This window comes from Salmo salar, chromosome 15 (assembly GCF_965601325.2).
Source record: "Salmo salar chromosome 15, fSalSal1, whole genome shotgun sequence".
NCBI classification, from domain to species: domain Eukaryota; kingdom Metazoa; phylum Chordata; class Actinopteri; order Salmoniformes; family Salmonidae; genus Salmo; species Salmo salar.
This window is the reverse complement of record NC_138305.1, coordinates 27,268,090-27,283,361: the sequence shown is the minus strand read 5'-3', so window position 1 is coordinate 27,283,361 and position 15,272 is coordinate 27,268,090. Positions and strand designations below refer to the sequence as shown.

Genomic DNA, 15,272 nt, shown 5'->3' with positions numbered 1-15,272 from the left:
AAAAACAGCAGCTCTTTGCTGTATTCATTGAGTCTCTCTCTAGTCATGGTTTTAAAAGGTTTGATATTTCACATCTTTGCTGTGCGATCAAGGCTTCTTTTGGCTCGAGGAAACTGCAGAAACCATGATCTGAGCTATCTGATTGGCCAGCGGAAGGCCTGTAGGTGCACTTGATTTGCTCTCTGCTAGGTAGGCAGACTTCTACCTTAAGACATATGCAATGGTTCAAAATAGGTACATGTTGTGTCTTCCTGGCGCTGCTGAATAAAGTGCTCCTACCATCAACAGCACCAAACAAATCAAACAATTGGACCGCAGGCCTTTATCGTTGTTTTTTTTACAGAAATCTTTGGTGATCGACCGGGTTCTACCAAGCTAACATATGGAATTGTTTTAAGATTGTCACACCAAGGTTAATTTAGCTATTTAATTTAGAATTTTAAGACATAAAATAGATAAAAAAATGTGTTTGATTAAACATTGAATTTGGTCTGACTGCTATTAGCCTATAGAAACGCATTGAATAACAGATTGACTACAGAGTCGGTAGGCCAAACCGTTCAGAGAGGGGGAGAGAGGCAGGGATAGGGGAGAGAGAGGGAGGGATGGGGGAGAGAGTTGGTAGGCCAAACCGCTCGGAGAGGGGGAGAGAGGCAGGGATGGGGGAGAGGGGGAGAGAAGCAGGGATGGGGGGGAGGGATGGGGGAGAGGGGGAGGGATGAGGGAGAGAGTTGGTAGGCCAAACCGTTCGGAGAGGGGGAGGGATGAGGGGGTGTGATGGGGGAGAGAGTTGATAGACCAAACCGTTCGGAGAGGGGGAGAGAGGCAGGGATGGGAGAGGGATGGGGGAGAGAGTTGGTAGGCCAAACCGTTCGGAGAGGGTGAGAGAGGCAGGGATGGGGGAGAGAGGCAGGGATGGGGGAGGGATGGAGAGAGAGCCACCTGACAAACCCCCCTCTAGCTCAGCCACCTTATAAACTCCCCTCTAGTTCGGCCACCTGACAAACCCCCCTCTAGCTCGGCCACCTTTCACCACAGATGCGGAATGGCGAAATCGGCGGATGCAGTGGATTGAGACGCAGTCCAAGCATCTCCAGCTTAAACGGACAGATTCAGTGTTTTTTTTGGGGGGGGGGATTTCCGCGGGGCTGCAGAAATTGTTGTTGAAGGGTTATTTGATGGACAATGGCTGTTGACTATTCTTGAAGCAAGGTAAACCATAGCCATGGAGCGGAACGTAAAACAGACTCAGTTACACGTGTTACGTCCGAGGTAAACTCTGGTATTATAAAGGACGTGTAACACGCTACGCTAGTCGTGTATATCCAGGTTTTCATTTCTCTCTCTACTTCCTCTTTCCTTCTAACTGTTCCCATCAGCTAATTGCACATGTAAGTGTCAACACGTCCTAAGAGACAGAGACACACACACACACACACACACACACGAGAAAGGGAGGCACTCAACAGGGTTTACCGATTTGTTCGCTAAGAAAATGTCAAACACGCCAAACCAGGTCAGTGATTTGGGCTAATTTAGTTATCAGAGTAACTTAAAGGTTGTGGCTGTAAAACAGAACAGGACAGGACTCATTCAGCCTCTAGTCCTGATAACACTACAGCTCTGTCTAGTCCTGATAACGCTACAGCTCTGTCTAGTCCTGATAACGCTACAGCTCTGTCTAGTCCTGATAACGCTACAGCTCTGTCTAGTCCTGATAACGCTACAGCTCTGTCTAGTCCTGATAACCCGCCGCAGCTGACACCGCTCTGTCTAGTCCTGATAACGCTACAGCTCTGTCTAGTCCTGATAACGCTACAGCTCTGTCTAGTCCTGATAATGCTACAGCTCTGTCTAGTCCTGATAACGCTACAGCTCTGTCTCTAGTTCTGATAACGCTACAGCTCTGTCTAGTCCTGATAACGCTACAGCTCTGTCTCTAGTCCTGATAACGCTACAGCTCTGTCTCTAGTCCTGATAACACTACAGCTCTGTCTAGTCCTGATAACACTACAGCTCTGTCTAGTCCTGATAACGCTACAGCTCTGTCTAGTCCTGATAACGCTACAGCTCTGTCTAGTCCTGATAACGCTACAGCTCTGTCTAGTCCTGATAACGCTACAGCTCTGTCTAGTCCTGATAACGCTACAGCTCTGTCTCTAGTTCTGATAACGCTACAGCTCTGTCTAGTCCTGATAACACTACAGCTCTGTCTCTAGTCCTGATAACGCTACAGCTCTGTCTAGTCCTGATAACACTACAGCTCTGTCTAGTCCTGATAACACTACAGGGATGGGAGAGAGGGGGGGAGGGATGGGAGAGAGGGGGGGAGGGATGGGAGAGAGGGGGGGAGGGATGGGAGAGAGGGGGGAGGGGGAGACCTTGTTGTTTTTGACTTTTTATTATATTTTATTTATTTCATAATATATTATATCCTAGCAGTGTGTCAGTATTTACCCATGCTGTGCATTCATGCCGTAATAGTCTCTTTCTCTCTCTCTCTTTGCCTGCTTAGCGTGGCGGTCACTCGTTCACGTGACGTCCCGTCCTTCGGCCCTCCCATCCCAGAGGACGTGTCCTTCCCCAAGTCCTCCGTGTTCCGGGACTTCCTATTGGCCAAGATCATCAACGCAGAGAACGCCGCCCACAAATCGCAGAAGTTTCGCGCCATGGCGACGCGGACACGTCAGGAGTACCTCAGAGACCTGGCAGAGCGCCACACCACGTCGACCCCCATCGACCCGTCTGGGAAATTCCCCTTCATCTCATTGGCTCACAAGAGGAAGGAGAAGAGCCGGCCGTACGCGGGAGCAGAGCTTCGGAGCCCCGGCGCCATCACGTGGGCGGTCCACGCCGAGGATCATGGGGCGGGAGGAGAGCTCGAAGCACTATTGGCTATCTCCAACGACTTCCTCATCCTATTGGATCAGGAGGCCAAGGCTGTGGTGTTTAACTGTGCTACTAAGGATGTGATTGGCTGGACGCTGGGGAGTCCTGCCTCCATGAGGATCTTCTATGAGAGAGGGGAGAGTGTGTCTCTGAGGTCTGTTAGTAACAACACAGAGGACTTCAGAGAGGTGGTGAAACGACTCGAGGTGAGGAGACGCACACACACACAGGCACACACACACAGGCACACACACACACCTACATTCCAGTGTCTTCTATTGTTTCAGTCAGAAGTTGTGGTCTAGTCTGCGTACTTATCTAGTGAAGGATTATTACAATCTCTGGTAGACTAGAGCTACATCCCAAATAGTGTGCCATTTGGGATGTTGGCTTGGTTATAATTGCTTGGGTGATGGTTCTAAACGGTTACCATGGCAACAAGGGAGGTAAACATTTCCTTATGTAATCACCATCATCTGCTGGTTCTGAAAGACTTCTTCCGTTTCCTCCAACCCACTCAATGGTGTGATGCACGCACGCACGCACACACACACATACACACACATCCACACGCATACCTACACGCACGTACACACACACACACACACACACACACACACACACACACACACACACACACACACACACATCCACACGCATACCTACACGCACGTACACACACACACACACACACACACACACACACACACACACACCTCCACACGCATACCTACACACACGCACGCACGCACGCACATACACGCATACCTACACGCACGTACACACACACACACACACACACACACACTACAAACAGTGTCTTGTGTGTTAGTAGATGCGCTCAAGAAGAGGGAAATGCAGTTGATCGCGAATGCTTTCACGAATGCTTTCACGAATGCTTTCACAGAGCTTTCACAGCGCTTTCACGAATGCTTTCACAAAAGCTTTCACAGCGCTTTCACAAATGCTTTCACAGGGCTTTCACAGCGCTTTCACGAATGCTTTCACAGCGCTTTCACGAATGCTTTCACTGCGCTTTCACGAATGCTTTCACTGCGCTTTCACGAATGCTTTCACAGCGCTTTCACGAATGCTTTCACGAATGCTTTCACAGCGCTTTCAGACACAATGTTCAATAGAGTGTATCTGCTTTTTTTCTGTTTGATGTGTTGATCTTCAGTCAGTGCTGCCAACTTTGTGTGAGGGAGCAGGTGGAAGGAGAAAGGAAAATATATTGGGACTTCACACACTCACCACTCATCTTCCTGCAAGTGGTCAAACACACACAGACTGCAGAAAGCATTATGTACTCCCTATCTACCTCAAAACAGTCCCTATCCACCTCAAAACAGCCCCTATCTACCTCAAAACAGTCCCTATCGGCCTCAAAACAGTCCCTATCGGTCTCGAAACAGTCCTTATCGGTCTCGCAACAGTCCCTATCGGTCTCGCAACAGTCCCTATCCACCTCAGGCCAATGAGTCTTTTCAAAGCAGCCAGGTCTTTCTACTGAATAACTTATTCATCAGAGTGTGAAGTTTGGAGAGAGAGAGACCTCAGGTCCCCACAAGCATAGTAATACAAGGAAAATTCTCCCTCGTGAGGACAAAGGCTATTTTAATGTAGGCTTATGGTTACAGGTTATGGTTGGGGAAAATAGGATTTTCAAAGGAAATACATTTTAGGTCACCACAAGGAAAGAATAACATAACGTTGTGTGTGGCCAGTCATCCGTCACGGGGCCCTTAGCCAGCTGTATTTATACTGTCATGGCCACTCAGTTCCTCTTTAGCTTAAGAGCCCTCATTCCTGTCCTCGACTAAAGAAAACCACACACACTCTCAGCCATTTCTACTGGACCCCCAGTTATGTCAGTGACCTGTCTGTAAACATCAGAGGACCTTTTTATGCATGCCGATACTAATGGACAGGTGTTGACTCACCAAATCAAATTCTGTTAGTCACACAAGCCGAATCCAAACAGGTGTAGACTTTACCCTGAAATGATTACTTACAAGCCCTTAACCAACAATGCAGAGTTAAACAAATAAATAAATAAAATGGCAAGAAATAGTAACACAAAAAAATAACAATATCGAGGCTATATACGAGGAGTACCAATACCGAGTCAATGTGGAGATGTACAAGTAATTGAGGTAATTGAGGTAATATGTAGGTAGGGGTAAAAGTGACAAGACAATCAGGATAGATGATAAACAGAGTAGCAGTAGCTTATGTGAAGAGTGAAAGTGTGTCTTTGTGTGATGTCATTGTGTGTGTGTGTGTGTGTGTGTGTGTGTGTGTGTGTGTGTGTGTGTGTGTGTGTGTGTGTGTGTGTTGGAGTGTCACTATAGTATGTGTCAGCGTGTGTGGGTAGAGTCCGGTGGGCGTGTGGGTAGAGTCCGGTGGGCGTGTGGGTAGAGTCCGGTGGGCGTGTGGGTAGAGTCCGGTGGGCGTGTGGGTAGAGTCCGGTGGGCGTGTGGGTAGAGTCCGGTGGGCGTGTGGGTAGAGTCCAGTGTATAAAAAAAACGAACAAAAAAAAGGGGTAGTCATCTGATTAACTGTTCAGCAGTTCAGGAGCCTTTTGGTCCACGACTTGGCGCTCCGGTACCGCTTGCCGTGCGGTACCGGAGAGCAGTCTATGACTAGGGTGGCTGGAGACAATTAATAGGTCCTTCCTCTGACATTGCCTGGTATAGAGGTCCTGGATGGCAGGAAGCTCGGCCCAAGTGATGTACTGGGCCGTCCACACTACCCTCTGTAGCGCCTGGCGATCTGATGCCAAGCAGTTGTCATACCAAACAGGTGATGCGGCCAGTCAAGATGCTCTCAATGGTGCAGCTGTAGAACTTTTTCAGGATCTGAGGGTCCAGTCAAATCTTTTCATCCTCCTGAGGGGGAAGAGGCGTTGTCGTGGCCTCTACGACTGTCTTGGTGTGTTTGGATAGGTCCTTAATTATGTGGACACAGAGGAACTCTCGACCCGCTCCACTGCAGCCCTGTCGATGTGATTAGGGGCGTGCTCTGCTCTCCGTTTCCTGTAGTCCACGATCAGCTCCTTTGTCTTACTGGCGTTGAGGGAGATGTTGTTGTCCTGGCACCACACTGCCAAGTCTCTGACCACCTCCTTGTAGGCTCTCATCATAGTTGGTGATCAGGCCTGCCACCGTCGTGTCGTTGGGCAAACTTAATGACCGTGTTGGATTCATGCGCGGCCACGCGGTCGTGGGTGAACGGGGAGTACAGGAGGGGGCTGAGCACGCACCCCATCAAGCCCAATTGATAGCGTATTTAACTAAACCCATCTGAAGTAGAGAGTGAAAATCAAAATAAATTGACTCATGCAGTACTGCCTCTCAGGTTTAAATAGTTGTATGTTCATGTTGGAAATGTCAATAGGATGGAAATGTTGACGTGTGCAGTGCTCCGCTGTAGGCTAAGGATGGAAATGTTGACGTGTGCAGTGCTCCGCTGTAGGCTAAGGATGGAAATGTTGACGTGTGCAGTGCTCCGCTGTAGGCTAAGGATGGAAATGTTGACGTGTGCAGTGCTCCGCTGTAGGCTAAGGATGGAAATGTTGACGTGTGCAGTGCTCCGCTGTAGGCTAAGGATGGATGCTGTTCTGAGCAGACCATCCTGCTGGGGTCTCTGTCCTCATCCTCCAGCCTTAAATCCCTCTTCATTTAGGTCGTTTAGAGTTCGCTCTCATCCAGAGAGATTTAGGCCTACACTCAGAGCTTTTAACTCAAATAGCTAAGATAACCACATATCACAGTCACATTTTGCAGTACTGAAATGATTTTTAATACTTCCTAAACAAACACTATAGCATACATATTTCTGCGAGCAAAAAAATGAGCAGGGGCTGGGAAGGGAGTGATTTTTCAGGAAGGGACAGGAAAGTTTGGGGTTGTAGAATTTTTGCGGGTTCAGTACAGGAAAGAAATGGACAGGACAAGATGGGAGAGCAATGCATTTTCACTCCTGTGCCAACCTCTAATGGAAAAATCTGAAATGTGTAATGTTTTATACACCCCGTGTACATCGTCCTACAAAATGTTTTACTCGCAGGTTCCTTCTCGACAAACAATAACAACTAAGAGAAATAAGAACTAATCACTCTCTCCTCCCTCCCTCCCTCCTCCTCCCTCCCCACCAGTACCTGACTAAGGGTTGTGAGACGTCTGAGATGACACTACGTCGTAACGGGCTTGGCCAGCTGGGGTTCCATGTCAACTACGAGGGCATCGTGGCAGAGGTGGAGTCGTACGGGTACGCCTGGCAGGCGGGGCTGAGGCAGGGCAGCCGATTGGTCGAAATCTGCAAGGTACGTCATTTCATTTAAACTTGTAGATTTCATTTTGTGGATAATTCTTGTGTTTATTTTAATTACTCTGAAATTGTATCAAATGATTTGTTGCTATTTGATACCATACAGTATATTGGTATGCCATGAAATGTCACCTTATTAAAATAAACTATTCCGTCAAGGTTGCCGTGGCGACACTGACCCATGAACAGATGATTGACCTGCTGAGGACGTCAGTCACCGTCAGGGTGGTCATCATCCCACCACACGAAGACGCTACCCCACGCAGGTGTGTGTGTGTGTGTCAATCACGGTCAGACTGGTGATTATGAGGTCATCATCATGTCAGCCGTGTGTGTGTGTGTGTGTGTGTGTGTGTGTGTGTGTGTGTGTGTGTGTGTGTGTGTGTGTGTGTGTGTGTAGACTTACCTGTGCTTCTAACCCCCTTTCTCTTCCCCTCTCTCTCTCTCGTCCTCTCTCTCCCTCTCTCGTCCTCTCTCTCCCTCTCTCGTCCTGTCTCTCCCTCTCTCGTCCTCTCTCTCCCTCTCTCGTCCTCTCTCTCCCTCTCTCGTCCTCTGCCCCTCTCTCTTCCTCTGCCCCTCTCTCTCTCTTCCTCTGCCCCTCTCTCTCTCTTCCTCTGCCCCTCTCTCTCTCTTCCTCTGCCCCTCTCTCTCTCTTCCTCTGCCCCTCTCGCTCTCTTCCTCTGCCCCTCTCGCTCTCTTCCTCTGCCCCTCTCGCTCTCTTCCTCTGCCCCTCTCGCTCTCTTCCTCTGCCCCTCTCGCTCTCTTCCTCTGCCTCTCTCGCTCTCTTCCTCTGCCCCTCTCGCTCTCTTCCTCTGCCCCTCTCGCTCTCTTCCTCTGCCCCTCTCGCTCTCTTCCTCTCTTCCTCTCCATCCCTCTCGTCCTCTCCCTCTCTCCATCCCTCTCGTCCTCTCTCGTCCTCTCTCTTCCTCTCGTCCTCTCTCTTCCTCTCGTCCTCTTCCTCTCGTCCTCTCCCTCTCGTCCTCTCCCTCTCTCCCTCTCGTCCTCTCCCTCTCGTCCTCTCCCTCTCGTCCTCTCTCGTCCTCTCCGTCCTTCTCCCTCTCTCACTCTACAGAGGTTGCTCTGAGCTCTACCGTATGCCAGTGGTTGAGTATAAGGGGAGTGGTGAGAGTGGTTCGTTTGACTACAAGTTCCCGTTCCGCAGCAAAGACAACAAGTGGCAGAGAACCTCCAGTAGTCCCCAGCAGTCCCTGACGGCCTCCCCCCAGCCGCACACCCCCAACCGGGCCGTCAGCCTGGGGAGCTCTGGGGGGAAGACCCTGTCTGCTGAACGCCCAGAGAGAAACGCTGCTATCCCACGCAGTGTTAGTAGTGATGGACGGCCACTGGATACCAAGAGGTAGGGGAGAAGAGAAGGGGAGGGAGGGGGGGGGGAGGGAGGAGAGAAACGATGCCATACCACTGGATACCAAGAGGAAGGGGAGGGAGGGAGGGAGGGAGGGAGGGAGGGAGGGAGGGAGGGAGGGAGGGGGGAGGGAGGGTAGGGAGGGGAGGGAGGGAGGGAGGGAGGGTAGGGAGGGGAGGGAGGGAGGGAGGGAGATGAGTGTGTGGACTTGTGATTTCCGTCAAATAAAATATGGCTGCTTTGACAACATTAGATTGCTCCCTCGATGTCAATAAAATTAGTTTGAATTTGGGAGGATTGAGAGGGTTAATGTCTTCTCTCTGTATCTCCTAATTGATTAATGTAATGCTTCTTCTCTGGTAACCCCCCTCCAGAATGTCTCCGGGCAGTGAGAACTATGCCGTAACCTCCTCTCTGGCTCTGGGCCGTTCTCCTCACAACCGCTCTTCCCCCTCCAACCTCTCCTGCTCCACTGACCCCTCACAGGGCTCACAGCACTGGAGGACTCAGAAGTCTATGCCTGAGGGGTAAGAGATGGAGAGAGTGTTGGTCACCTGAAGCATATGGAATATAACCCTTTATGTACGTGTTCAGGAAGTGGTTGAAAGGTGTTCAGGAAGTGGTTGAAAGGTGTTCAGGAAGTGGTTGAAAGGTGTTCCCTATAGAGTGCCCTCCGTTCCCTATAGAGTGCCCTCCGTTCCCTATGGAGTGCCCTCCGTTCCCTATGGAGTGCCCTCCGTTCCCTATGGAGTGCCCTCCGTTCCCTATGGAGTGCCCTCCGTTCCCTATAGAGTGCCCTCCGTTCCCTATGGAGTGCCCTCCGTTCCCTATAGAGTGCCCTCCGTTCCCTATAGAGTGCCCTCCGTTCCCTATAGAGTGCCCTCCGTTCCCTATAGAGCGCCCTGCGTTCCCTATCCCTCCGTTCCCCACAGAGCGTCCTCCGTTCCCTATCCCTCCGTTCCCCACAGAGCGCCCTCCGTTCCCTATCCCTCCGTTCCCCACAGAGCGCCCTCCGTTCCCCACAGAGCGCCCTCCGTTCCCCACAGAGCGCCCTCCGTTCCCTACATTCTTTTTTTGTCTCTCTCTCCCTCTCTCCTTTTTTTCTTCTTTAAATTTAACTAGACAAGTCAGTTAAGAACAAATTCTTATTTACAATGACGGCCTACCAAAAGGCAAAAGGCCTCCTCCGGGGACGGGGGCTGGGATTCAACATTTTTAAATAAATAACATAAATATAGGACAAAACACACATCACGACAAGAGACAACACTACATAAAGAGAGACCTAAGACAACAACATAGCATGGCAGCAACACATGACAACACAACATGGTAGAAGCACAACATAACAACAACATGGCAGCAACACAAGATGGTAGCAGCACAAAACATGGTACAAACATTATTGGGCACAGACAACAGCACAAAGGGCAAGAAGGTAGAGACAGCAATACATCACATAAAGCAGCCACAACTGTCACTAAGAGTGTCCATGATTGAGTCTGAATGAAGAGATTGAGATAAAAATGTCCAGTTTGAGTGTTTGTTGCAGCTCCTTCCAGTCGCTTGCTGCAGTGAACTGAAAACACGAGCGACCCAGGGATGTGTGTGCTTTAATTTTAGCCTGCAGCTTTGATATGTGCTGAGAGGAGGACAGTGCACCGTCTAGCCATACTCCCAAGTACTTGTATGAGGTGACTACCTCAAGCTCTAAACCCTCAGAGGTAATAATCACACCTGTGGGGAGAGGGGCATTCTTCTTACTAAACCACATGTTTTGGAGGTGTTCAGAACAAGGTTAAGGGTAGAGAAAGCTTGTTTGACACTAAGAAAGCTTTGTTGTGGAGCATTTAACACAAAATCCAGGGAGGGGTCAGCTGAGTAATAGACTATCATCTGCATATAAATGGCTGAGAGAGCTTCCTACTGCCTGAGCTATGTTGTTGATGTAAATTGAGAAGAGCGTGGGGCCTAGGATTGAGCCTTGAGGTACTCCCTTGGTGACAGGCAGTGGCTGAGACAGCAGATTTTCTGACTTTATACACGGCACTCTTTGAGAGAGGTAGTTAGCAAACCACGCCAAAGACCCCTCAGAGACACCAATACTCCTTAGCCGGCCTACAAGAATGGAAAGGTCTACTGTATCAAAAGCTTTGGCCAAGTCAATAAAAATAGCAGCACAACATTGCTTACAATCAAGGGCAATGTTGACATCATTGAGGACCTTTAAGGTTGCAGTGACACATCCATAACCTGAGAGGAAACCAGATTGCATACCTGAGAGAATACTATAGACATCAAGAAAGCCAGTCAGTTGATTATTGACAAGTTTTTCCAACACTTTTGATAAACAGGGCAAAATAGAAATAGGCCTATAACAGTTAGAAACAGCTTGATCTCCCCCTTTAAATAAAGGACACACATACACACGCACTATATAGTGTCCTCCATTCCTTATATAGTGCCCTACACCATTAGTGCACTATATAGGGAATAGTGTGCCATTTGATACATATCCCATGACTCAGTCCGTGCAAAGGAAGCAGCTTCCGCCCACAACCCTGCTTTTCAATTTGCTTTCTATTTATTTACTTCCTTATTTTTCTTTCTAATCATACATCTATGGCTATCACATGTTGTAGTTGATGGGAAACAGCATGTCTGCTGTTCTGTGGGCGACTTGATGTCTGAAAATGAAATGAAATGGACTTTCAATGCGCTTGACCACAACTTGCTGTGTTTTTGTGTGGCTGTTTTTCCTTCTCTCTCTCGTGTGTGTGTGTGTGTGTGTGTGTGTGTGTGTGTGTGTGTGTGTGTGTGTGTGTGTGTGTGTGTGTGTGTGTGTGTGTGTGTGTGTGTGTGTGTGTGTGTGTGTGTGTGTGTGTGTGTGTGTGTGTGTGTGTGTGTGTGTGTTCTAGGTTCGGAGAACGCAGACAACACTCTCCTTTATCTACGGAGCGACAGGTGGTGGGAGAAGGCGGGGCTAGCAGCAAATCCACACCTAATTGGCCAAGAGTAGAGGAAGGGGGTGGGTCCGACAGAGGTTCTACAGGTGAGATTGACCAATGGGAGAGAGGGATTTGATAATAAAGGAAGAAAAGACAGGCTGTGGTAGTTTCCATACTGTCATACCACAGCTCCCCCCAGACAGCCCCCCCCCCCCCCCCCCCAGACAGCTCCCCCGCCCAGACAGCTCCCCCCCCCCAGACAGCTCCCCCCCCCAGACAGCTCCCCCCCCCCAGACAGCTCCCCCCCCCCCAGACAGCTCCCCCCCCCCCCGACAGCTCCCCCCAGACAGCTCCCCCAGACAGCTCCCCCCAGACAGCTCCCCCTCCCAGACAGCCCCCCCTCCCAGACAGCCCCCCCTCCCAGACAGCCCCCCCTCCCAGACAGTCCCCCCAGACAGAACCCCCCCAGACAGCTCCCCCCCCAGACAGAACCCCCCAGACAGCTCCCCCCCAGACAGCTCCCCCCGACAGCTTCCCCCTCCAGACAGCTTCCCCCTCCCCCCAGACAGCTTCCCCCCCCCCAGACAGCTCCCCCCTCCCCCCAGACGGCTCCCCCCCCAGACAGCTCCGGGGCTTCAGCAACGTGTGCTGTGGGGGGGGGGGGGGGGGGCTGAAGGACTTGAGTTGCACTATGCCTGATCTGGCATTATAGAAAACATACACTGGGGGAAAGTAGAACATATTGGTGTAGTTCCCCATCACCAGTCCTCACAGAGTTGGCGCATGTGACCTATCTAGATACACCTACTCCTATATGAACATAGACCTATCTAGATACACCTACTCCTATATGAACATAGACCTATCTAGATACACCTACTCCTATATGAACATAGACCTATCTAGATACACCTACTCCTATATGAACATAGACCTATCTAGATACACCTACTCCTATATGAACATAGACCTATCTAGATACACCTACTCCTATATGAACATAGACCTCTCTAGATACACCTACTCCTATATGAACATAGACCTATCTAGATACACCTACGGTCTGCATCCGTTTATATATTAGTGTGGTTTCCTATCAGTCATCTCAGAGAAATTACCTTTAAGATGAAATATGTCCAGTACCTTAAATACATACATTTTACTACTGCTAACTGCTGTATAAATGTCAAATGAATGTATTCATCGCTGACTGCAGTGTGATCATCCATCAGTTTGGTAGTTTGCCTTGTCGTGTTAAAACAGTGTGTGGGAAGAACACGGATGTTAAATTGCCTCTGTCGCATTTAGCGTGTATCTGCTGGTACGTTACATTTGAAGTGAAGCTTCAGCCCAGAACTGAATAACACAGAGAGGCAAGTAAACCTCCCACTCATCTCAGAGAGAGAGAGAGAATCCCCTGCTTTCTACCACATATTATAGAAAGTGTGTGTGTACCTGCAGCGTTCAGTGCCAGTAGTACTCTCCCATGTCTCTCTATGTATGAAACAGCTGTTGGCTTTGATGGCACTGACAGCCCTACTCTTCCTGTCTCCCCCGCACATACCCCGCCCCCCACCACCCACACACACTGTTAAAAGCCACGGGTACTGTTAAAAAAACAGCAATATATTGGATGGACTGGTTGCCTTATGCTACGCTGTAAACGTTCTGTCCATGGGTCTGGGAGAGAATCTAATCTGTATCCCTGGGCGTTGCAGTTGGTTCATTGATTGTGCAGAAGGTGGCTTACAGTTAGCCTACGATTATAGTGTATTTGATTTTTGAATAACCTTGTAATAGGGTATTGTTTATATTTTCAGCATTAGTAGTCTGGAAAATTACCTTTTAGTTACAGAATATCTCACCACTATGTGTTTCCATCTCCTCCTCTCTCTCCTTCATTCCTTTCTCGAGCGTGCAGAGGGGCTGTCAGTAGTTTAATGAAATGTGTTGTTGTTGGAAAAAACATTGTTACTATCGATGTTCCCAAAACAGACTTCACTCGGTTTCCTAAATGAAGCACTTGGTAGCTGCAGGAAGAGAGTTGGAGAGCCCATGATGTACAGAGTCTGGGGGAAGGAGAGATATCACCTGTCGCGCAGCGAGACCCTGCTCCTCAAATAGTAGTCGATGTGTGATGTGAAATAAGTGTTATATTTATTTCTCAGCTGCTCATATTAAGCACATCTCCGCTATAAAACCAAAGTAGCCTACCCTGCATCATTGAAAATCGAACCAGCGGGAAAGCGGCCTCCATTTTCTATTCGGGTGCATATGAAGGACATGTCTCTTCCCCCCCATGCCCATTTGATAATGGGTCATTCCAAATGTTACATATTAGTAAAGACAACATTAAATTAAGAATAGTCTGATGGGTGAAAATATGATCTACTTGATGAGAGAACAGCGTGTGCAGCCTGAGAACAAGGGACGGAGTTTTTTTATTTTGCTACTTTCTCTAATCGTCAATGTTCTCTAGTCGCATCGTGCAGCCCGTATATGTTTTGATTTCTAAGACATTTTAAGGTTTGTATCATTCACAACTAAAGTTGCCAAAAAACTCTAAATCTAGTGTATAGGACCTGTTTCAAATGATCACTTTTACGCTCAACATAGTCACTTCATAAGCACACTCGCTCTTGAATGGGGAAAAATATCCTTTCAATTTTATTCAGCTAAGTTGTATTGTATTTTTACAATAAAATCCTATAATATAAAATAATGGCATGAGACTTATAAGCATGCTAAATGAACTAACCTACAGGCTATGTTGTGGTGCATAGCCAGATAACATTACAGTACGCCAACTCATATTCTGTTCTGCTGAAATACATTTTTTTTTCATATCATAATGTTTCTTTACACATTCCGTTGTGGTTTGTGTATTATTACGTTGATTTTATTATACTGTTTTAAATGTATATGTTCCGAAGGCATGCTTCAGTGATTTGTATGCGGCTTGTATGAGTGGAAGCCTGGATATGCTAAACGTGTTTATGTTCATTAACGGTCAATTACCGCGAGGCCAGCAGACTTTTGCATGATAATCACCGACTGACAAAATGTCATGACAACCACAGCACTATATCCACCTTCTTTCCTCCTCTCTCTCTCTCCTCTCTCTGTTCAAGTCTCTCTGTAGGAAAATTAAAAACATAAATTCCTCTCTTTCCTGTCGGTACAGTTGTGTAACCAACTCTGTGTGCCTTTCTCTTTCTCACACTCTCTTCCTCCTCTCTTTCTCTCTCTTTCTCTCTCGGACTCTCTCATTTTCTCTCTATTCAAGGCTCTCTGTAGGAAAATGAAAGACAAATTCCTCCCTTTCCTGTCGGTACAGTTGTGTAACCAACTCTGTGTGCCTTTCTCTCTTTCTTTCTCTTCTTTCTCCCTCCCTCTCTCTCTCCCTCCAGCCCTTTTCAAGGAAATCTACCATGACTCACGGCCCCCTCCTGTTTCTTTCTCTTTTTCCTTCACTTCATTCCTCTGCTTTTCCTCCTCCCATCCTCTCCTCCTTTCAACTCTGTGCTGGTTGAATCGACCCTGTTCACTCTCACACTCTAAACTAGAGAAAGTACATGCAACCCTAAACCCAGTCCAGTATAACCCAACCCTAAACCCAGTCCGGTATAACCCAGTCCGGTATAAGCCAGTCCGGTATAACCCAACCCTAAACCCAGTCCGGTATAACCCAGTCCAGTATAACCCAACCCTAAACCCAGTCCAGTATAACCCAGTCCAGT

The 15,272-nt window shown here is 48.5% G+C and overlaps 1 protein-coding gene across 2 annotated transcripts in view; it reads left to right on the top strand.

Annotated features, from left to right (window-relative positions):
- LOC106571085 (signal-induced proliferation-associated 1-like protein 1) overlaps positions 1-15,272 on the top strand; it is a 215,606-nt gene that overhangs the window by 173,995 nt on the left and 26,339 nt on the right. Inside the window, exons 12-17 of one of the 2 annotated variants that reach the window (XM_014143753.3) lie at positions 2,516-3,095; positions 7,049-7,216; positions 7,381-7,487; positions 8,384-8,578; positions 8,959-9,111; positions 11,503-11,636. In XM_014143753.3, the coding sequence (XP_013999228.2) occupies positions 2,516-3,095; positions 7,049-7,216; positions 7,381-7,487; positions 8,384-8,578; positions 8,959-9,111; positions 11,503-11,636 (1,337 nt within the window). Of the gene's footprint in view, positions 1-2,515; positions 3,096-7,048; positions 7,217-7,380; positions 7,488-8,293; positions 8,579-8,958; positions 9,112-11,502; positions 11,637-15,272 lie in introns of both variants that reach the window. The other variant, XM_014143752.3, reaches the window with a different exon arrangement.